At 40.4% G+C, this 24,422-nt stretch overlaps 1 protein-coding gene and 1 non-coding gene across 10 annotated transcripts in view; both read right to left on the bottom strand.

The window, feature by feature from the left end:
- Nucleotides 1-10,377: 10,377 nt before the first annotated feature.
- The window catches only part of LOC100153150 (uncharacterized), a 29,671-nt gene continuing 15,626 nt past the window's right edge, over nt 10,378-24,422 (bottom strand). The window contains exons 3-8 of one of the 9 annotated variants that reach the window (XR_014810684.1): nt 23,255-23,393; nt 21,041-21,246; nt 18,862-18,972; nt 16,887-16,993; nt 14,065-14,155; nt 10,378-10,686 (exon numbers count right to left, since the gene is read on the bottom strand). Coding sequence is in view for 5 of the 9 variants with exons in the window: in XM_084969037.1 (XP_084825163.1) it covers nt 10,570-10,686; nt 14,065-14,155; nt 16,887-16,993; nt 18,862-18,972; nt 21,125-21,246; nt 23,255-23,393 (687 nt within the window). In the remaining 4 variants the exon portion in view is untranslated. Of the gene's footprint in view, nt 10,687-14,064; nt 14,156-16,886; nt 16,994-18,861; nt 18,973-20,892; nt 22,946-23,254; nt 23,394-24,422 lie in introns of all 9 variants that reach the window. The other 8 variants (XM_084969037.1, XR_014810686.1, XR_014810683.1 and 5 more) reach the window with 8 other exon arrangements.
- Nucleotides 12,579-12,766, bottom strand: LOC146401666 (U2 spliceosomal RNA). Its single transcript, XR_014811549.1, has one exon. It is a non-coding gene; the product is annotated as a U2 spliceosomal RNA (small nuclear RNA).

Genomic DNA, 24,422 nt, shown 5'->3' with positions numbered 1-24,422 from the left:
GCACCCCTGGGAACACACCCGCCCTGCTGCTGCCACTGCCAAACCCTTGGGGCATTGCCCACACACTTGACCACTGTTTCTTCCCAGGACCCTGCAACTAGGAGCAGCTAGTGCAGCACCTCCTGCATGGTCTAAGTGGCACAGGGTACTTCTTGCATGGTCTATAGGTGGCAGGGGCAAACCACAGTTATCACTGACTCCAGAGGTGGGCGTGGCCCGCTACCACTAGGGGTCCCTGAACAGGCACCACTCGTAGCCCCAACCACCTCAGAAGGCACCGCAGAGAAGGACATTGTGACCGAACACCACCTGTTGTTGCTCTTGCACCCCTGGGAACACACCCACCCTGCTGCTGCCACTGCCAAACACTCTAGGCAGTGCCCACATGCTTGATCACTGTTGCTTCTCAGGACCCTGCAACTAGGAGCAGCTAATGCAGCACCTCCTTCATGGGCTAAGTGGCATGGGGTACTTCTTGCGTGGTCTGCAGGTGGTGGCAAACCACCACAGTTATCTCTGACTCCAGAGGTGGGTGTGGCCCACTGCCACTGGAGGTCTCTGAACAGGAACCGCTTGCAGCCCCAACCACTTCAGAGGACACCGCAGAGAAGGACATTGTGACTGAACACCACCTGTTGCTCTCACTACCCTGGGAGCCCACCCACCCTGCTGCTGCCACTGCCAAACGCTCTAGGCAGTGCCCGGATGCTTGCTCACTGTCCCTTCCTGGGAACATACAACTAGGACTAGCCTGTGCAGCTCTCCGGTGTGGGCTAAGTGGGACGGGGTGCTTTTCACGTGGTCTACAGGTGGCGGGGCAAACTACCACAGTTATCACTGACTCTAAAGGGGGGCATGGCCCGCTACCACTAGGGGTTCCTGAATAGGCACCACTTGCAGCCCCAGTCACCTCAGAGGAGGACATTGTGATCAAACAATACCTGTTGTTGCTCTCACTCCCTTGGGAACTTACACACCCTGCTGTGCTACTGCCAAATGCTCTGGGCACTTTGTAAATCTGCCTAAGTCTCATTACCACTTCCTGGGGCCCTGCAACTAGGAATAGCCTGCGCCACCTTCCTGCAGGTCCTTGCTACTGTTAAAGAGTCCAGCAACCAGGCACTGACTACTAGCCCTACCCATGGCCTCCTTCTCCCTGGAAACACACTCAGCACCCTAGGGATAACAGCCTGCACACATCAAAGAAAGAGACAGCAAATATCCAAACTCCCATGCCAAAAAATAGTAACTCCCCCCAAATGCAAAGGGGTGCTCTTGCACAGAAGTAGCCCTCCAAGACTACAGTTTGGCTTACCTAAGCTCACAGAAAAAGAAAACCAGGAGTTCCCATTGTGGCTCAATGGTTAACGAATCCGACTAGGAACCATGACGTTGCAGGTTCGATCCCTGGCCTTGCTCAGTGGGTTAAGGATCCAGCGTTGCCATGAGCTGTGGTGTAGTTCGCAGACGTGGCTTGGATCCCGAGTTGCCGTGGCTCTGGCGTAGGCTGGTGGCTACAGCTCCAGTTAGACCCCTAGCCTGATATGCCACAGGAACAGCCCTAGAAAAGACAAAAAAAAAAAAAAAAAAAGAAAAAAGAAAACCATAAGCAAGTGAAGAAGCTCCGGAACCATTCCCAGTTAAAAGAACAGAATTCACATGAAGCAGCGAACAATGAAACAGACCTCTGCAGTTTGACAGACACTGAGTTCAAAAGGGAGGTAGTGAAAATACTGAAGAAATTAAGGCTGAATATCAAGGAATTAAGAGCAGATATGAACAGTAATGCAGATTACTTCTGAAAGGAACTAGAAAATATAACAAGGAACATAGAAAAAATAGAAAATTCATTTGCAGGAGTTCCTGTTGTGGCCAAACAGAAACGAATCTGACTAGGAACCATGAGGTTGCAGGTTTGATCCCTGGCCTTGCTCAATGGGTTAAGGATATGGCATTGCCATGGGCTGTGATATAGGTCACAGATGTGGCTCAGATCCTGTGTTGCTGTGGCTGTGGTGTAGGCCGGCAGATGTAGCTCTGATTTGACACCTGCCCAGGAACTTTCATATACCATGGATGCAGCCATAAAAAGCAAACAAACAAACAAACAAAAAAAACGAAAAACAAAAAACGGAGTTCCCATGATGGCACAGTGGAAACGAATCCGACTAGGAAGGAATCATGACGTTTCGGGTTTGATCCCTGGCCTTGATCAGTGGGTTAAGGATCCAGCATTGCCGTCAGCTGTGGTGTAGGTCACAGATGCTGCTCAGATCCAGCATTGCTGTGGCTGTGGTGTAGGCCGGGAGCTACAGCTCCAATTACACCCCTAGTCTGGGAACATCCATATGCCATAGGTATGACCCTAAAAACCAAAAAAAAAAAAAAAAAAAGGAAAGAAAGAAAATTAATTTGCAGAGACGCAAACTGAGCTAAAGGCACTACAGAGCAGAATGAATAATGCAGAGGAAAGAATTAGTGACTTGGAAGATATAATAATGGAAATCACCCAGTCAGGAGAGCACAGAAAAAACTAAATGAAAAAACATAAAAGCAATATAAGAGACCTATGGGATAATATAAAGTGGGCCAATCTATGCGTAATAGGAATTCCAGAAGGAGAAGAAAAAGAAAAGGGGTTGAAAATATATTTGAAGAATTTAACTCTGAAAACTTTCCAAAGCTAAAGGAAACTGATACAGGAAGCACAGAGGGCCCCAAACAAGTTGAACCCAAATAGCCCACACCAATACATATTATAATAAAAATGGCAAAACTTAAAGAGAGGATTCTAAAGGCAGAAAGAGAAAAACAAAGCATTAATTATGAGGGAGACCCCATAAGGCTATCAGCTGATTTTTCTACGCAAACACTACAGGCCAGAAAAGAGCAGTAACATATACTCAAAATTCTAAAAGGAAAAAATTTGCAACCTAGAAATACTCTATCCAGCAAGAATATCATTTAAAATAGAAGGGGAAATATAGAATTTCTCCAACAAACAAAAGCTAAAAGAGTACAGCAATACTAAACCCATTCTAAAAGAAATACTGAGAGGGCCTCTCTAAATAAAAGTAAGAAGAAGGATGGGGGAAACCAAGAGCTGGTTCTTTGAAAAGGTAAACAAAATTGACAAACCCCTGGCTAGACTCACTAAGAAGAGGAGAGAAAGAACCCAAATAAACAAAATTAGAAATGAAAAAGGAGAAATCACAACAGATACTGTAGAAATACAAAAAAACCCATAAGAGAATACTATGAAAAATTATATGCCAACAAATTTGACAATCCAGAAGAAATGGACAACTTTCTAGAGATTTACAGCCTGCCAAAACTGAACCAAGAAGAAATAGATCAACTGAACTGACTGATCACTAGAAATGAAATTGAATATGTCATAAAAACACTCCCTACAAATAAAAGTCCAGGCCCAGAAGGTTTCACAGGCGAATTCTACCAAAACTACAAAGAGGAACTTATACCTTTAGTCCTTAAACTTTTCCAAAAGGTTGAAGAAGAAGGGACACTCCCAAAGACACTCTATGATGCCACCATCACCCTAATACCAAAACCGGACAAAGATACCATGAAAAAAGAAAACTATAGGTCAATATCTCTGATGAATATAGACGCAAAAATTCTCAACAAAATTTTAGCCAACTGAATCCAACAACACATAAAAAAGATCATACACCATGACCAAATGGAATTCATCCCATGTTCACAAGGATGGTTCAACATATGCAAATAAATTAAAGTCATACACCACATTAAAAAAAGTCAATAACCACATGATCATCTCAATAGATGCAGAGAAAGCATTCAACAAAGTCCAACATCCATTCATAATCAAAACTCTTACCAAAGTGGGTATTGAGGGAACATACCTTAGCATAATAAAAGCCATTTGTGACAAACCCACAGCAAATATAATACTCAATGGAGAAAAGCTGAAAGCCTTCCCACTAAAATCTGGAACAAGACAAGGATGCCCACTCTCACCACTTTTATTCAACATAGTATTGGAAGTCCTAGCCACAGCAATCAGACAAACAAAATAAATAAAATGTATTGAAATTGGAAGAGAAGAAGTAAAATTGTCACTGTATGCAGATGACATGATGCTATATATAGAAAACCCTAAGGACAACCCCAAAACTACTCAAACTGATCAACAAATTCAGCAATGTAGTAGAATATAAGATTAACATTCAGAAATCAGTCACATCTCTGCATACTAATAATGAAATAGTAGAAAAGGAATACAAAAATACAATACCTTTTAAAATTGCACCCCAAAAAACAAATACTTGGGAATAAACCTGACCAAGGAGGTGAAAGACTTATACGCAGAGAACTATAAAACATTAATCAAGGAAATTGAGAGGATTCAAAGAAATGGAAAGATATTCCATGCTCCTGGGCTAGAAAAATTAATATTGTAAAAATGGCCATACTACCCAAAGCAATCTACAGATTCAATACAACCCCTATCAAATTATCCATGACATTTTTCACAGGACTAGAACAAACAATCCAGAAATTTATGTGGAACCACAAAAGAGCCAGAATTGCCAAAGCAATCCTGAGGAACAAAAACCAAGCAGGAGGCATAACTCTCCCAGACTTCAGACATTACAGAGACAGTGTGGTACTGGTACCAAAAAACAGACATACAGACCAATGTAACAGAATAGAGAACCCAAAAATAAACCCAAACACCTATGGTCAATTAATCTTCAACAAAGGAAGCGAGAATATAAAATGGGGGGGGGGGGAAACGGTCTTTTCAGCAAGTGGTACAGGGAAAACTGGATAGCCTCATGTAAATCAATGAAACTAGAACACACCCTCACACTATGCAAAAAAATAAACACAAAATGGCTTAAAGACTTAAACGTAAGACAAGACACCATCAAACTCCTAGAAGAGAATATAGGCAAAACATTCTCTGACATCAACCATACCAATGTTTTCTCAGGTCAGTCTCCCAAAGCAACAGAATTAAAAGCAAAAATAAACCAATGGGAAGCTTTGTGTGTGTGTGTGTGTGTGTGTGTGTGTCTTTTTGCCTTTTCTAGGGCCGTTCTCTCGGCATATGGAGGTTCCTATACCAGAGCCACAGCAATGTGGGATCCCAAGCCACATCTGCGACCTACACCACAGCTCACGGCAACGCCAGATCCTTAACCCACTGAGCGAGGCCAGGGATCGAACCCGAAACCTCATAGTTCCTACTCAGATTCGTTAACCACTGCGCCAATAGCAAAGGAAACCAAAAAGAAAACAAAAAGACAACTAGCAGAATGGGAGAAAATAGCTTCAAATGATGCAACTGACAAGGGATTAATCTCTAAAATATACAAACAACATATACAATGCAACAGCAAAAAAGCCAATAACTCAATTGAAAAATGGGCAAAAGGCCTGAATAGACATTTCTCCAAAGAAGATATACAGATGGCCTACAAGCACATGAAAAAATGCTCAACATCACTAGTTATCAGAGAAATGCAAATCAAAACTACTAGAAGGTACCACCTCACACCAGTCAGAATGGTCATCATTTATAAGTCCACAAATAACAAATGCTGGAGAGGGTGTGGAGAAAACGGAACTCTCCTGCACTGTTGGTGGGAATGTAAATTGGTACAACCACTATGGAAAACAGTATGGTACCTTAGAAAACTATGTATAGATCTACCATATGACCCAGCAATCCCACTCTTTGGGCATATATATGGACAAAACTTTCCTTGAAAAATACGCATGTACCCATGTGTTCATTGCAGCACTATTCACAATAGCCAAGACATGGAAAAAACCCAAATGTCCACCAACAGATGATTGGATTAAGAAGATGTGGTATATATACACAATGGAATACTACTCAGCCGTAAAAAAGAACAAAATAATGCCATTTGCAGCAACCTGGATGGAACTAGAGACTCATCCTGAGTGAAGTAAGTCAGAAAGAGAAAGACAAATACCATATGCTATCACTTATATCTGGAATCTAATATATGGCACAGATGAACCTTTCCACAGAAAAGAAAATCATGGACTTGGAGAATAGACTTGTGGTTGACAAGGGGGAGGGGGAAGGAGTGGGATGGACTGGGAATTTGGGGTTAACAGATGCAAAATATTGCCTTCGAAATGAATAAGCAATGAGATCTTGTTGCATAGCACTGGGAACTATGTCTGGTCACTTGTGATGGAGCATGACAATGTGAGAAAAAAATGTACGTGTGTGTGTGTGTGTGTGTGTGTGTGTGTGTGTGTGTGTGTGTGTGTGTGTGACTGGGCCACCTTACTGTACAGTAGAAAATTGACAGAACACTGTAAACCAGCTATAATGGAAAAAAAAATCATTAAATAATAAATAAATAAATAAAAAGAAAAAATAATAAAATAAAAGACACTACTAAGAAAATGAAAAGTCAGGCTACAAAGTGGGCGAAAATATTTGCAAAACAAAGCCAATTAAGAATTTGTATTCAGGAGTTCCTGTCCTGGCTCAGTGGTTAATGAATCTGACTAGGAACCATGAGGTTGAGGGTTAATCCCTGGCCTCACTCAGTGGGTTAAAGATCCAGCATTGCCGTGAGCTGTGCTGTAGGTCGAAGACTTGGCTTGGATCCCGTGCTGCTACATAGGCCGGTGGCTACAGCTCCGATTAGACCCCTGGCCTGGAAACCTCCATATGCCGTGGGTGTGACCCTAAAAAGCCGAAAAAAAAAAAAAAAAGAATTTGTATTCAGAGCATACTAATAACTCTTACAATTCAATAAGACAATAAACTTTTTTCTGCTTTTTAGGGCTACACTTGTGGCGTATGGTGGTTCCTAAGCTAGGGGTTAAATTGGAGCTACAGCTGCTGGCCTACATCTCAGCCACAGCAACCTGGGCTCCAAGCTGCATCTGCGACCTACACCACAGCTCACATCAATGCCAGATCCTTAACCCAATAAGTGAGGCCAGGGATCAAACCCGCAACCTCATGGTTCCTAGTTGGATTCGTTTCCACTGTACCACGATGGGAACTCTGACAATCAAATTCTTAAATGGACAAAATATTTGAAGAGACACTTCTCCCCCCAAAAATAAAGATTACAATAAGCTCATGAAAAGATTTTCATCATTAATCATCAAGGAAATGAAAATTAAAGGCAAAATGAGATACTTCTATATACCCATTGAAATGCTTAAAATGAAAAACATAGGCTATGATAAGAGTTGGTAGAAGAACTGGAACTTTCATAGTGTGGTTTGCAATACAAATGATAAATCTACTTTGGAAAGTGGTTTGCTAATTGTTTAAAAACTTAAAATTATATCTCTCACGTGACCCAGCCACTCCAGTACGATGTTTTTACTCAAGAGAAATGAAAGCATATAACCACACAAAAACTTATACACAAAAGTTTATAGCAGCTGAATTTGTAATTGCCCCATCTGGAAACAACCCATAGTCCATCAATCGGTGAATGGATAGGAAATGGTAGTATATCCATACTGGAAACAGTATATATCAGTATAAAGGAATGAACTATTGAAATAGGCAACAACATAGATGGACATTAAAATCCTCATGCCTGGAGTTCCCCTTGTGGTGCAATGGTAATGAGGATGAGGGCTCAATGATAATAATAATAATAATAATAATAAATAATAAATAAAATGTTCATGCTGAATGAGAAAAGCTAGATAAAGTGTATACTGTAGTTCCTGTTATGGCTCAGTGGTAACGAACCTGACTAGTATCCATGAGGATGTGGGACTGGACCCTGGCCTTGCTCAGTGGGTTAAGGATACGGTGTTGCCGTGAGCTTTGGTGTAGGTTGCAGTCACAGCTCGGATCCCACATTGCTGTGGCTGTGGCATAGGCCAGCAGCTGTAGCTCCAATTCAACCCCTAGTCTGGGAACTTCCATATGCCACAGGTATGGCCCTAAAAGTCTAAAAAAAAAAAAGAGAGAGAGAGAGAGAGAGAGAGAGAGAGAGAATGTATAGTGTATACAGTATGATTCCATTGATATAAATAATCTATCATGGCAGAAATCAGATCAGTGTTTGCCTGGGGCAGGAGTCAAGAGAGGGATGGATGACAAAGAGACTAGAGAAACTCTAGAGGCGATGGGAACCTCTATCATCCTGATTGTGGTAATGGTTCAAAGTTGTGTGCAGGAGTTCCCGTCGTGGCGCAGTGGTTAACGAATCCGACTAGGAACCATGAGGTTGCGGGTTCGATCCCTGGCCTTGCTCAGTGGGTTAAACGATCCAAGAAATAGCAAAAAAAAAAGTTGTGTGCATATGTCATGCCATAGTTACTCTACTTATTGCAACTTACTGTATGTTGAGGATACATCAATAAAACTATATGATTTGATACCAGTATTAACATTAAATGCATTACTTACCAGAACTAGTTAGATTTCTAAATAAGTATCTTAATAGAGCCCTGCAAATTGGTTTCTGCAAATTGCTTTACCTGCAAAAATTGTAGTCCTTTTGCCATAATCAAAGATATGTTTTATCAGTGCCACCTCTTTCTTACACAAGAATCACTCTGATCCTTAACTTTTGAGTATATATGCACCTACCAGTCCCAGTACCTATCTGTTCAGTTTCCCAGTGATCTTATTAAATACAGAGGAAAAAGAATAGCATACTCCATTGCTTTTAGGTCTTCTACTTCATTGGTTTTGGAGCAACTTTCCTTCTTTTACAGCACTGTCAGTCAGACATGTTCCAAATCTTGTCTCATGTCTACAGTCATAAATACGAGTTACCTTTAGTATTAAAAAATGTATGAAGAATGTGAAGATGCTGGATATTCTGCCTGGGGCCTCAGTGGACTTACATGAGAGGAGGAAGAGAAGACTGCTGGTGTAGTGTTTTCAGAGTTATAACTTTATGTCCACATATACATACATACTAGATGGTAGTACAGTTGTCTCATTTCTCCTAATGAACCTACCAAGATTAGCATACTTTTTAATACAATTATGTGCTTTCTAAAAGCACATAATTGTTAAACTAAACGCACGGAGTTCTCTCGCTTGATGATTTAATAATATAAACACGGCTGTGCTAAATAATACCCAACTGTTCCAGGACAAAGCCACATACTTTTTATAAGCTAAGGTTTTTGTGGTTTTTAGGGCTGCACCTGCGGCATATGGAAATTCCCAGGCTAGGGGTTGAATCGGAGCCACAGCTGCTGGCCACAGCCACAGCCGTAGCAATGCGGGATCCGAGCCACATCTGCGACCTACACCACAGCTTATGGCAATGCTGGATCCCTGACTCACTGAGCAAAGCCAGGGATCCAACCAGCATCCTCATGGGTACTAGTCGGATTCATTTCCACTGTGCCAAGAGGGGAAATCCTCTTGCCTCATGTTTTCAATCATCATAGACAGTGTCTACTTATTTCTATAGTTTTATTCTGACCCTATCAGTATGCTACTTAAAATCTTTGAGTGGCTCACCCTAACTCAGAATAAAATGGGATCACCGGGAGTTCCCGTCGTGGCGCAGTGGTTAATGAATCCGACTAGGAGCCGTGAGGTTGCAGGTTCGATCCCTGACCTTGCTCAGTGGGTTAAGGATCCAGCGTTGCTGTGAGCTGTGGTATAGGTTGCAGATGCAGCTTAGAGCCCACATTGCTACGGCTGTGGTGTAGGCCGGTGGCTACAGCTCCAATTGGACCCCTAGCCTGGGAACCTTCGTATGACACGGGAGCGGCGGCCCAAGAAATGAAAAAAAAGACAAAAAAAAAAATGGGATCACCTTTGCTTGGCACACCATGCCCTTCCTGATGTGGCATCCATCTACTTGACCAGCCTGAAGAAGTCCCACCCTGGACTCTCGTCACAGTAGAATACTATCCTCTATGCTTTGCACATACTGTCCGCTCTACCAGGAACATCTTCCCTTACCCTGTGTCTGCTGCATCCCTCTCTCCCCAGTGTGAGTTCCTTCAGGGTGGAGTCAACTGTTTCATTTTTGTATTTGCAGAGGCTGGTAGAGAGCTAGGTATTCCGTGGTAACTTAATACATGTCTGTGTAATTAGTGCAATTAATAGTTAAATGGCTGTGGAATTCACCATCAGTAGAAAATGCCTTACAGTATTTTAGTCCTTGTGCTAGGCTCTCCAGATAAAGCTGTGCACAATGAATCTTATAGAAGAGAGATCCAATAAATGAGATATAATGTAACCTGCCTTCCTTTCTACCCCTCTCTCATGATAGAAGCTACTTCTGATCTTTCTTTTTTTTGGTCGTATGTGGACTTGGTATAGAGTCAGTGATTAAAGAAAGACACATATTTATATTTTTAACAGAATAAAAGAAACCAGGGAAAATCACATTTTTTTCAAACAAATATTTTAATAAAATTATCATGCAAAGTTGTATACATACAACTATTTACAAATATGTAAGCATATGTTCAAAGACTAGAAGGGAATACATGGAAAAAATATGTTTAGCGTACTGGGGTTATGTTTCTTTTTCATTATTTTATAAGTATTTTTTATACTGAGGTAGGACTATCTTAGTGTTAGAGAACCTGGTATAAATGTATTTGTTCAAGAGCTTCCCTGTCAATATCCTTTTCTGGGTATACATCATAGTTCAGTGGTATCTCTTCAACCCAGGAAGATAACTGTATATTAACCTGGAATAAAAAAAAGATTATAGACAAATATGAAAATTGCAGAATGAACCTGTTCTCTCAAATTTTGAGAAACTGTGATTAAGTAATTGAAAATAAGAGATTTTTATCACAGTGAGAGAGATTAAGTTCTACATGGTGCCACATGAACAATTCTTTGTTGTACTAAATGGCAGGTCTGTGGATTCAGGGGCTTAGTTAATTTATCTTGACTTTGAAAGTTGAAAGAATACAGAACATATAGAATAGAGTAATTGTTTTAATGTAATGTTTAATAATGATCATTAGGCTTTTTTTTTTTGCTTTTTAGGGCCACACCCACCCATGGCATATGGAGGTTCCCAGGCTGGGGTCAAATTGCATCTATAGGTGCCAGCCTACACCCCAGCCACAGTGGCATGGGATCTGAGCATTTGTGACTTATACCACGGCTCACGGCAATGCTACATCCTTAACCCACTGAGCGAGGCTAGGGATCAAACCCACATCTTCATGGATCCTAGTTGGGTTTGTTAACTGTTGAACCACAAAGGGAACTCCCTCATTAGGCTTAAACTATAAAAGACTAAAACAATGGGAATACACAGAGAACACAGAAAAACTGTTCATCTATACAAAGTGATGGTGCTAGGAAGTTGCATGAAGGGGTTAATCTCCTTCCATAAGCTTCATCAGGCCCTTCCCCTCAAACTGCAAACCTGCCTCTCCATGATACAGGAATTCTAGAGCCACCAATAGATGTATCTGTTTAAAGAAGTTCCATTAAATAGGAAAGCAATGAAGTTTTCCCAAAATATATGTATAAGGACTCTTTCAAAAATATTTTATTTTGCTAAGTGAAAAATCACTGAACTATTTTAATTACATATAGACATTATACATTGGAGAGTGTATATTTAAAAGGTGTGTTTTGGAGTTCCCATAGTGGTGCAGCAGAAATGAATCTGAGTAGCATCCACGAGGACACAGGTTTGATCCCTGGCCTTGCTCAGGAGGTTAAGGATCCGGCATTGCCGTGAGCTGTGGTGTAGGCACAGACGTGGCTCGAATCTGGTGTTGCTGTGGCTGTGGTGTAGGCAGGCAGCTACAGCTCCAATTAGACCCCTAGCCTGGGAACCTCCATGTGCTGTGGGTGCGGCCCTAAAAAGACATAAATAAATAAACAAACAAACAAATAGTATGTTTTAATAAGTATGAAAAAAATATGATAGAATCACACCACTCATGGGGTAGGGATCTCACAGGGATGGAATTAGGTGGGGATAGACTGGGGAGACTCAGGGGAGGAGTCAGAAGAACAAAGTTTCAAATCCAGGCAGATGGAGACATCCAAAAGAATACAGAGAGCCTTATAGGATAAGAGACTGGAAACATAGAAAAGCCAGGAGGCTGCGGCTTCTTGTGACCCCATGAAGGTGTCAACAGTCAGACAGGCCTGAATAGGTGAAGAGCATTCAGGCTCGAAGGTGGCTGAAGCCTCAGCTCTGCCACTGACTTGAGCACTCAAGCATGTTACCTGGTGATGCCACCTCAGCAGAGCAGGATGAAACTAGTTCCTGGATGTGGGGTTGTTGAGCTAAGTTAAGAAGCTCTTGGGGGAACAAAAGAACCTTGCGATATGTGGTAACAAAGGCACTTGCTGGTCGGCAAGTTACAAACTCACAAAGGTCAATGGTATACCCAAACCTTAAGCCAGCCACCAACCTGCTGCAAGTCGCACTTCTGAGGCCAAAAAAATGGAAGAAAAAAATCAAGCCCCTCAGGGCTAGGAATGGCAAGTGGAGAAGAGGCCAGAAAAGCCAGTCCCAAATACAAAGAAAGAAAGCAGCAGACCCACAAAAAAGGGAGAACAAAAGAAACAAAGATTCTGCCCTTGCCAATCACTGCCCTGAAAGAGGGTGTGCCGTTCCTGGAGGTACAGCAGTACCGGGGCTCTGCATGGAGTGGACCAAGCAAGCTCCTTTCTAACTCCCCACTCTAAGAATCCATTTACTATACTGTCCTCGACTACAGGACATATCAGACATTAAACTAACAAGAACATATACTGCACTTGATCTTAGCCACAAGGCCAAGAAGTGATGACAAAACTTTTTACGTTAGTTTAGTTTCTTTCTTTCTTTCTCTTTCTTTCTTCCTTCCTTCCTTCCTTTCTTTCTTTCTTCTCTTTCTTCCCTCTCTTTCTTTCTTCCTTTTTTTGCTTTTTAGGGCTGCACCCACAGCATATGGAGGTTCCTAGGCTAGGGGTCAAATCAGAGCTACAGCTGCTGGCCTACACCACAGCCACAGCAACCTGGGATCTGAGCCGTGTCTGCGGCCTACACCACAGCTCACGGCAGCAACGCCGAATCCTTAACCCACTGAGCAAGACCAGGGATCAAACCTGCAACCTCACGGCTCCTAGTCGGATTTGTTTCTGCCTCTCTATGATGGGAACTCTGATTGTTTAGTTTCTTAAAGGAAGAATCAGATATTGCAATTTGGCAGTGTTTATATGTAAGGAAGGTGCTATTAAAAAATGATAATATGACTATACTAAAAAATACTACAGTATTTTTCATCTAAGGATCTCAAAGAGCTTTATAAACATTAATTAATCTTTATAAAAGAGTCAGTGTATTGGGTTGAATCTTATTAAAGATCAGCCTTATTTTGTGCAGAGAATTGGAGGAACATAGAAGCAGTCTGTGCAAGATTTCAAACTGACCTAGGAGCTGAACTGTGTTCAGGGTATGGGTCCCCAGGCCACATACTGATTTTAGAAGCCTGAACAACTCTGTTCTCTTTGTTCTCAGGGAAAAGGTTATGATGTGGGTGTCCTAAGTCTCTTACAAATATTTAGTAGCATTTGTTAACCTAAAACTGTAACCCCCACAGTTGGAAAAATTGGTGGAGAAGCAAAGGAATCTATTATCAAGATCAGAATTATAATTTCAGAGCTCTTGAGGCCAGGGAACAAACCATGAACCAGTTCTTAAGCCATAGGTTTTGCTCTTTTTTCTATCATCTGTCACCATATTCAGAGAGAACATTTCTAGAATATTGGAAAAAAGCAAGAGAAAAGTTTTGACAATAAAACCAGCTAGAAGTTCCCGACAGAGTGTAGTGGAAATGAATCCGACTAGGAACCATGAGGTTGCGGGTTTGATCCCTGGCCTCACTCAGTGGGTTAAGGATCTGACGTTGCCATGAGCTGTGGTGTAGGTCGCAGACATGGCTCAGATTCCAGGTTGCTGTGGCTGTGGTGTAGGTCAGCGGCAGGTGTAGCTCTGATTGGACCTCTAGCCTGGAACTTCCATATGCCACAACTGTGGCCTTAAAAAGCAAAAACAAACAAACAAAACAAAAAAGCCCCAAAAGCTGGAAAAGAGGCTTACATACCTGAAGACCTGAGAGAGACTCTTCAAGACTTGGCACTGTCACTAGTAACGATCCTTGTTTCCTTACATTATGGCTGATATACTCCCAGGCTCTACAACACATTAAAGACTTACATATTAGGCTTGGCCAGATACTAGATATTTTTTAAAAATGAGGATGAAAATCTAAATGGGCAAAAATGTTTGCCTGCAGGAAAGAGGACCACAACAACATACTAGAAATTGGTAAATTCAGTTCCTGAAAGGGATGTTTTAAGGAGATTTAACAAGATAGGGATTAGAGCTAATATAAGGAATTGAGTAAGGCCAAAAGGAAGTTTTCAGACCTGATACAGAAGTCAAAGGTGAATTGGTGTTAAAGCCCTTAAATTCTTTGAACTGTCAAACTTTCTGCAGAAGGGAACAGGGCTGAGGGGTGTACGTGGGAAAGAGTTATGAAGAAAGGCCATAGAAGCAAGAAAACAAGCTGACTCACCATAAGAGCATAATATATGGATTAGATGTTTTAAAATAACATCAAGAGTGAAATCACACTTGACTTGGCTGTTGGAAATATTTGATGGAAAGACTTCTGGACAGTACAGCACCTGAGAAGGGTAGTAGGATCAGCCAGGTTGAAAGCACGATGGCATGCCATGTGCATGTATCAGAAGGCAGTATCTGACCAGTTCTGATTAACCTGTGGTGCAGACATGAATGGGATTTCTACACTGTGCTTGAGTTTTTTTTTTTGGTCTTTTTAGGGGCTGCACCCATGGCATGTGGAGGTTCCCAAACCCCCAAATCATAGGTGCAGCCACTGGCCTATGCCATGGAACAGCAATGCCAGATCTGTGCCGAGTCTGCAACACAGCTCACAGAGTGGGGTCAGGGATTGAAACTGCATCCTCATGGATACTAGTCAGATTCGTTTCCGCTGAGCCACGATGGGAACTCTGTGTGCATGAGTCTTGAGGGTACACCCCACTACTGGGGAGCAAGGGTCAAGCAAAGCAGGGATCCCCTGCAGTGGGGCTGGTGGGGAGTGTCACTTATGTTAATTTTAGTTATAGCAATGGTTACTGGGTTTAGTACTTTCTGGAGCTTATTAGGCAAAATGATACAAATATTCTTTTTCTCAGGCTAGACCTAAAACCAAGTAGCAGTATTTGATAATAAATATCGCTGTGCTTGGGGTAGAGCTGTGTGTTGGTTAGATGTAGTTCCTTAAAAATTACATATTTTACAAGTCTATCTAGTAAGAATGAAGAAGCTGAGTATATTAGCATGGTTGGGCATGGCTCTCAAAATAGCACTCATTCTGATACGCTGTCATTGTAGTAGTGGTATATGTTTCACCTACTGAAGGAAAATACAGAGGCATCTTATAAACTAAGAATTACTCTACTGCTACAATACAGAATAATATACATAAATGATCAGTTTTGTCAGAATGATTCCGATATCAGAATCTTGTAAACTTTCTCTTGTGTGTTATTCATGATGAAGATAATTAACCATGAGAGGCTATAAACCACTTGTATTTAGAACTTACTGCACTAGATTAATTTGGAGAAATGACTGACCTAACGCATGTGGTCAATACCTATTGGGTGAGTCATGCTGAGTTTGTGAATGAATGTACCAAGATAGCTTTTAAAACAAACCCAACATGCTGTAGCTTATAGTATCAAGTTGACCAGTAGTGTCTGTCATTCTTCAGCATTCGAAAATCCTCCTATATGACTCTCCAAAGAGTTTAAGGTGTTTTTCTCTTTTAACTTCTTATACAACATAAACCTAGTATTATTTCATTCTCCAACAGTTATATCATGTTTTGGCTACTTGTCATGAACTTAAACAGGTAAAAAGCTAAATACACTTTGACCACTGGAAACTAAGCTTAAAGAGTGTGCCATGATTAAAACAACTTTGCTCACATTTCTTTTTAAGTCTTTAGCCTGTGACCAAAAAATCATCACTCATTCTGGCAGAGCTTTGACTATATGATTAGCTTTCTGTTGAACTCGTTTCTTTTTATTTATTTATTTTATTATTTTTTCCTTTTTGGGCCTGTCCTGTGGCAAATGGAAGTTTCCAGGCCAGGGATGGAATCTGAGCCTGAGCTGCAACCCTTGTCACAGCTGCGGCAATGCTGGATCCTTAACCTACTGTGCCAGGCTGGAGATTGAATCAGCAGCTCCACAGAGACAAGCTGAGTCATTAACCCACTGTGCCACAGCAGGAACTCTTACGCTGTTAATTTTATCCTAACCTGAACCTAGAAGTAACAGATATTTGTGTGTGTGTGCGTGAGACAGAGAGAGAGAGAGAAACGAAGATAGACACAGAAAATATAGAAGGGGTAGCAGGATGAAGACATTTAGCCATTCAGGATTCCACTCCGTATTAACTGTTTATGGTCTGTAATTACATGCATTTTTATTTCTCAGCAGTAGAAAATCTCACTGATGAACTATATGAATGTAATGCCCCTTCATACATATGGAAAGGAGCTTTTCTACATCTAAAGTATACATATGTCACTACGATAAACAAGTCAGCAAGCCTAAATGACCAGAAAATCGGTGTCTCAGACTACAGGAATTTTATAACTAGAGGAACCTATAAGTTCTGATGAGAAGTCAGAAAAGTGATGACAGATTTGCTAATTTTTCTACTGCTTAACTCACTGTGCTGGACCAGGGATCAAACCTGCGTCCCAGCGCACCCAAGACGCCTCCAATCCTGTTGCGCCACAGCAGGAACTCCTCTACCAATTCCTTTTCATATTTTGTTGGATATATCTTAAGAACAGATATCGTGCTTGAATACATAACGTACCTGGCCTGTTCTGTCTCATTAAGAAAATATTCAAAGACATTATTCATTACAGTAACATCAGCATTTTGAAGAAGTGAATCTTGTGTACAGATGTCTGCATGAAGAACCTAAAGGAGAATGAGTTCACATAAGAGAACAAAGATAGCGTATCATATAACCACATAAGAAATATCTATTGGATCAATGATGTTGTGAGGCAGTATAGGAGATTCACACTTCTTAAAATGGGAAAACAGAATATTTAACACTACTGCATATGGAAGATACTTAATATCTAAAAAAAGACATAAACCTGTGAAAATTTTGTTTTAGATGGATTTACTTATGTAGTCATGATTGTACTCTTTTGACTCCCAGTTCAGAGCCTTTCCCACTCTATTGCTAGTTATGAGTCAAAGAACCTAGGTTCAAACTCTGGCTCCATGATCAACTAGGTTTTTACATTTAGGTAGTCAATGTCTTCATAAACAAAATAGTAACGTCTGTCCTGATTCACAGAATCAAATTGGATCATGTAAAATTTTAAAAGTAATTTATAAATTGTAAAACTTTGGTGTTCTCATTGTGGCTCAGTGGGTTAAGAAACCAGTGTAGTCTCCATGAGGATGTGGGTTCACTCCCTGGCCTTGCTCAGCAGGTTAAGGATCTGGTGTTGCCGCAAGCTGTGGCATGTGGCATAGATCGCAGCTGTGTCTTGGAACTGGAGTTGCTATGGCACAGGCTGGCAGCTGCAGCTCCAATTTGACCCCTAGCCTGGGAACTTCCATATGCTGCAGGTACAGCCCTATAAAGAAAAAACAAAACACAGCAAATAAACCATAAATTTTAATACAATGTTAACTCGCCTTGTCTGACTCTTCATCTAAAATTCACTTGAATATATGATCTAAGAAAGCAAACAAAACAATTTGTTGGAAAACCATATACCTCAAAAAAATTAACTTATACTATAATCAACAAGTCTTGTAGATAAGATAATAAGAGGAAACATTTGTTTGCTCAAGAGCAAAGCAAATAACTTCTATTTTAAAAAGCAGAGAAAAAGTTTACTTTGTATCATGTGATTTTTTCCAAAAAAGAATTTAGTCTTACAAATAAATAATATTCATAAGTTTAAGTCTCAATTTCTAATTAAATTGACATTCTTGTTAGGCATGTGATCCTGATCATGTAAGAGCAGTGTGTTTTTGTTTATTACATACAGAATAGTGAGAAAAATTCATGAATTTATTATTGGACAACGACTTCTCTTTGATTATTTGCCTCTCAATTTTTAAGATAAGAGAGGGAGAGAAAAAAGGAAGAATGGAAGGAGATTGAAAAATTTTCCTTCTATAGAAAAGGGAAAGGATAGCTCCTTAACCTTGCTAAAACATGTCTTTCATTATTAGATTACACTTAACTTCAAAGACCCTTAGATACTCAATATTTGTGTACATTGCTATTAGAAGTGTAGGATCACTAGTGAAATAAAGATTGCTGCTTTTACCAAAAAACCAAAAAACTTCCTTCCCCCTTAGAAAAAGAGAAAATTTCTGTCATAGCCCAAACCAGGGCATCATTTTCCCATGAACTGCAATTCTGTGGCACCCACAATTCCTCTTAAAAGCTTAAAAAAGAAGATAAAGAACTGTGAGCACTACTTAACCTATTTGCTTACTTTCAACAGAGTTAAATATACTTCTCACCAACATCGAGAATTTCAAAATTGCTGCTACCAAAACTATAGTTGATATGAAGAAAATTAAGAAAAAAAATTCTATTTTCTAATAAAATTAGGGAGGAAGAGAAAAATGTGGGTGGAACATTCACATTCATCTTTATTATTAATGTTTTAAAATATTAAGTTAATTCAGTCTATTTCCACAGAACAGAAACAAAAAATATTCAAAAAGATTTTCCAACTCCAATTCTGAAGAATTCCGGCCAAATTATTCTATAACATGGCTAACAGAATAAATATTTAAAAGGGTACCTTTATTCTGTCAGTGAACTGGTACTTTTTTATGATCATATCCTGCAACTGGCAAAAGTCTCCATTCAATTCCACTCCAAATAGCTGTGATGCTGAACTGTAAAGATAACCCTAAGATATGAAAACACATTATGAAGTGAAATAATTGACTTTTAGTTGTGGGTTTATCTCTACTTAAGAAGTCAAACTTTTAAAAGCAGAATTCAGAAAAATAAAAATAAAAGGATATATAACATTTTATAATTTATGTAAAACAACTCTAAGAACTTGGCTCTTATTCATCAAGATCTTGATTGTAGCTTATTAATTTCCATTATTTAAAAATAATTATATTTTAAAGATTGATTTCTTAACTTTTTCCAATAAAACTCTACATTCAACAAAATTGGAAATGAGAAAAGTGATCACATCTGTATGATTCTTTATTTAATACCCTATTTCTGTAATTTCTTGGGAAGTTACATCAGGGGAAAGCAAGAAAGGCATTAACCTGTGGGAAATATAATGGAAATTCATGCACAGTCTGACATAAGAGGAAGGTAGCTGGAGGTATGTCCTGTTTGTCTTAGGGAAGTCAGCCTGGTGTCTGGCAATTTGCCAAAGATAACTATAAGTTAACAAGAATCATCAAGAACTGACTATATATTATTATGTATGTGTTTTTTATTATAATAAAAATATTCTCATGAAAAAGGTTGAATCATATTCTGAAGATCATTTTATATCAACTATAACTGTGTAAATTAAATTTTTTTTTCTTTCATTTTGGGCCACCCCAAGACATATGGAGTTCCCAGGCCATGGATCAGATTGGAGCTGTCGTTGCAACAACTTAAGCCATAGCTGCAGCAATGCCAGATCTGTAACCCACTGTGCTGGGCCAGGGATGGAAACTGCCACCCAGAGCTCCTAAGATGCTGCCAATCCCATTGTGCCACAGCAGGGAACTCCGTGTAAACTAAATTTATTGTTATAGCTCATCGTGGATTTTTAGAATATGTTCAACAAAGCATATATAAATACTCAAAAAGTTTTTGACTCAGTGACCTAATACTGAGAAAAATGATAATATTCATTAACACTGCCAAATACATGCACAGCCACAATCATTTCAGCTATATACTCTGCTAGCAAATCACAGAATTAGTAAGAGTGAACGAAATATGGTAAACAATCATAATCTCTCATGTTCTCCAAACAAAGCTATTTGACAAACTCTACTTTCTCTCATGGCAGTCTTTCCCAATTACAGAATAAAAGTCAACACTGAACAATAAGTGAAGCATTAAAGAGTTAACTGTTTCTATTTAAGCAGGCAGTGATGCTGGAACTGATAGTGCCTTTTTCTGGCATGAACCTCTACTGCTGTTGGCCACATGTTTGAACAAGTCTGCTAATGACAACCAGAAACCACATTTCAGTTTTTTGGTAAAAGCATTTAAGAACAGTAAAAAACTCATGATGTGAATTTTTTTAAAAAGCCATACTGGGAGTTCTGTCGTGGCACAGCGGAAACTAATCCGACTAGGAACCATGAGGTTGCAGGTTCAATCCCTGGCCTTGCTCAGTAGGTTAAGAATCAGGCGTTGCTGTGAGCTGTGGTGTAGGTCGGAGACGTGGCTCACATCTGGTGTTGCTGTGGCTGTGGTGTAGACTGGCAGCTGTAGCTCCGATAAGACCCATAGCCTGGGAACCTCCATATGGCACAGGTACAGCACTAAAAAGCAAAGCAAAAAAAAAAAAAAAAAAGCCACACTGAAGTGACATTTCAGAAACAAAAGTCTACATTCTAACTTTGGATCATAGAAAACTAGAGAAAGATGTGTCTGCTCACTTACAGGTGAGGAACTTGAGGCCCAGAGGTGTTAGGTGACTTGCTAATAGCTGTATGCAATTTCTTAGGTAAAATAAATCTGTCAGTTTTATAAGAGCTCTTATCAAAGCTCAGCATACTATTTCAGTCCGGAAAAAGAGAACGGAGTTAGAGGGCAGTGAGTGAGTGACAAAAGAGCAAAGTGTTATGAGGGTCACCTGTTTTTGTTTTGCTGCTATTCCTTCATTTATGTCGCAGAAACAAACCAGTAAAGCAATCAGAGAGCTGGCCTTTGAAAGTCCAAGTTCAATACACTATTTTAACAGTATTATTCTGTTACTTTAATAAATAAAGCCAAGCTGTCACCTTGGATGGTGGCAGGCAAAAGTGTTGCTAGTAGGAGAAGAAAGTATTTCCAAATGTTGAGTATGTCCACAAGCTGGACTTTACCCCATAAAGGACGGTGCCAAGCCTGGAGCCAACGTCAACCAAGACCTTTCCCGACAGATCAGGGAGCACGTGATGATAAATGAACTTCAATTCCATGAGAGAGAAGGAATGAGAAATAAACCCTGGAGAATTAGAACAGAGTAAACATTAAATTTTGCTGGGGGATTAACAATTCTATTCTGCATTTCTAATCCTTTCACCTATAAAGTATATTTCATGTTTTTCTTCATTAATGAAAGCCATTCAGAGCTGATTTAGAAAAAAAAAATCAATGTGGTAATATTGCAGTCACTCTGAGCTGTATGACACAAGAACAAACACGAAGTCTATGACATTTAAGAGGCCCCCAGGGAATTGCTACTCAGCTGCCTGTCCCACCCTGGTGCCCCTGCATTTCCCTCTTGCTCCTGCTTTAGGCTGTCCTTGGTTTTTCCCTTCCTCTTTCCCTACGAGGAGTTACAGTTATCTGGGCTGGCCTGGGTACCCAGTCACTATTTACAACCTGATTTTTATGGGAAAATGGATCTTAATCTCCAAATTTTTGTCAAACATAGGTCTTCTATAAATTTCTACAAATTATGGTGTTACGGTGTTAGAATATAATTACAATTCACTTTTTAGTTTTGCCTCTATTGTTCTCATCTGAGTCCTTTTCTATTCTGTGAATTTCAACTACTTCAAATGGAAATCTTAAGTACTATCTAACAACAGAATCTTAAACCAGTCAACCTGGGCAGTTTAATCCCCCAACTATAAGTACAATATATTTGTATTAACAACATATTTCAAATTTGGTAGTAGTAAACTGTTGAGAATGATATTATCTGAGATCAATAACATGAGAACAGTATTACTTACCTACTCTAAGCAATACCTCTAAATCTAAGTGAGCAGGGAGACTGAAATAGCATGTTTAAAATAATAGCCCAGAGGGAGTTCCCACTGTGGTGCAGTGGGTTAATGATCTGGCTTGTCTCTGTGGATGCTCGGGTTCTACCCCCAGCCTGGCACAGTGGGTTAAGGATCTGGTGTTGCTGCAGCTGTGGTACAGGCTGCAGCTCTGGCTGGGATTCAATTCCTGGCCTGGGAACTTCCATATTCTGTGGGGATGGCTGAGAAAAAAAAGAGAGAGAGAGAGAAAGGAGAAAAAGTAATAGCCTAGACAATCATATCATCTGAATAAAAAAATATGTGAACAGAAGAGTTAACATCTTAGCAGCATGGAGTCAGTCTAGCTTTCTAGTTGAAACATGGGTGCCTCATCTAAAAGACAGAGATGTAGTAGACTATCACAAGAGATGTTCTGTGTTACGGACTGCAGATGCTCCACTAGGTCAAATCATGGCCTCAACAAACTCTCAAGAGTATCTAACTCTGTTTTCTGAGTCTATGACCATTTGACAATATCCGATTACCATCTGACTTCTCAAGTAGATATCTCTAGAGGAGAATGTTTTTGGGCCCCTTGACAGTTATATTTCTCACTGAAAGTAAATCAGCATTATGGTTAAATATGAATCTCTTTGGAGTATGGAAAGTTTGAGTCAGTTTCCCTGTATTCAACCGTTTCCGATTAGTTTGTGGACCTGAAAAGTCACCTCTGATTGAAGATGTTCAGTGAAAAGCAGAAATACCCTCCTGGGAGACATGAAGTGGTCTAGCCTTTCTTGAAAATGTTTCTATTTAGTTTCCCTGACTGCAATCATTGGTAATGGCTATGCTGTAGGTTGGCCTTTTTTTTGTCTTTTGTCTTTTTGTCTTTTGTTGTTGTTGTTGTTGCTATTTCTTGGGCCGCTCCCGCGGCATATGGAGGTTCCCAGGCTAGGGGTTGAATCGGAGCTGTAGCCACCAGCCTATGCCAGAGCCACAGCAACGCGGGATCCGAGCCGCATCTGCAACCTACACCACAGCTCACGGCAACGCCAGATCCTTAACCCACTGAGCAAGGGCAGGGACCAAACCCGCAACCTCATGGTTCCTAGTCGGATTCGTTAACCACTGCGCCACGACGGGAACTCCCAGGTTGGCCTTTTTGCTTTCAAAAAACAGTGAACGTTTGGTCAAGAATTTGCAAGCTCATGACATGTAAGGACACATGGAGTCGTCAGGTTTGTAGGCTTGAATGCCCACCTAAGGGCGCTGTCTGGTGTGAGCCGCACACCATACAGTAGTTTCTGCTCATTTTTCCTTGCTCACATAATGAATCAATAAAGTCTTCATCATAAAGGAATGCATCAACGTGAACTGTGGGTTCTGGCTGCTGCTGTATCTGGTGGAGAGAAGAAAAACATCAAAAGAAACAAAGTACAAAGAAGTCTCTTTTTATTGCTAAATAAGGCAAAACATCAGTGGTTCATATGCTGAAATTCTGAGAGCAACAACAAAGCCCAGAAAGACAAGTTTCGCTATGGAAGTCAGCAACTCTGCTCTTCTTTTATTTCTGAGACACAAGCAACTTGTTATTTGACCTGTCATGATGTAAAACATGGCTATGAGAAAGAGGAATAATTGAAAAAAGGATATGGAGACCATCTTGTCCATTCTGAGTAGTGTATTTCACAAATAAAAAAACTGATACCCAGAGAGGATTCTCCAAAGAAATGATAATAGTTAGTTAAGACGGGGAAGAGTTGAAGTTTCCTGGTGGTTCAGTGTTTCACTGTTGTGGCTCGGGTCGCTGCTGCAGCGTGGGTTCCATGCCTGGCCAGGGCATGGCCCCCCAAAAAGGGGGGGAGTGGAAACTAACACTAGGTCTTCTAGTACATGCTGGTGTCTTGCCCAACAAATCACTTAACAAGTAATTCTTCTTCTGCATAGAAGCAAAGTTTACAAATAATAAAAATGTTAGTAAAACTTCATGCTTACAAATAATAACCCTTTATTAATACTGGTGGTACATAATATAGTAAGCGGCAACAGGGAGTTCCCACCGTGGCTCAGTGGTTAACGAACTCGACTAGGAACCATGAGGTTGTGGGTTTGATCCCTGGCCTTGCTCAGGGGGTTAAGAAACTGGCGTTGCTGTGAGCTGTGGTGTAGGTCGAAGATGTGGCTTGGATCCCGCATTGCTGTGGCTCTGGCGTAGGCTGGCAGCTGTAGCTCTGATTCGACCCCTAGCCTGGGAATCTCCATATGCCACTGGAGCAGCCCTAAAAAGACAAAAAACCACAAAAAAACAAACAAACAAAAAATGTAAGTGGCCACAGAGAAAAAATGTCTGATTCATTCTACTTTAGTGGTAATGCTTGGAAATTCTCAAAATTATATCTACACACATACACAAATTTATAAGTATGTA

Source organism: Sus scrofa, chromosome 7, assembly GCF_054392235.1.
Source record: "Sus scrofa isolate SSC_HxYL_T2T_F1_AM1 chromosome 7, Sscrofa_HxYL_maternal_Yorkshire_Landrace_v2.0, whole genome shotgun sequence".
Lineage (NCBI taxonomy): Eukaryota > Metazoa > Chordata > Mammalia > Artiodactyla > Suidae > Sus > Sus scrofa.
The sequence above is the reverse complement of the archived record's forward strand: the minus strand, read 5'-3'. Positions and strand labels throughout refer to the sequence as shown.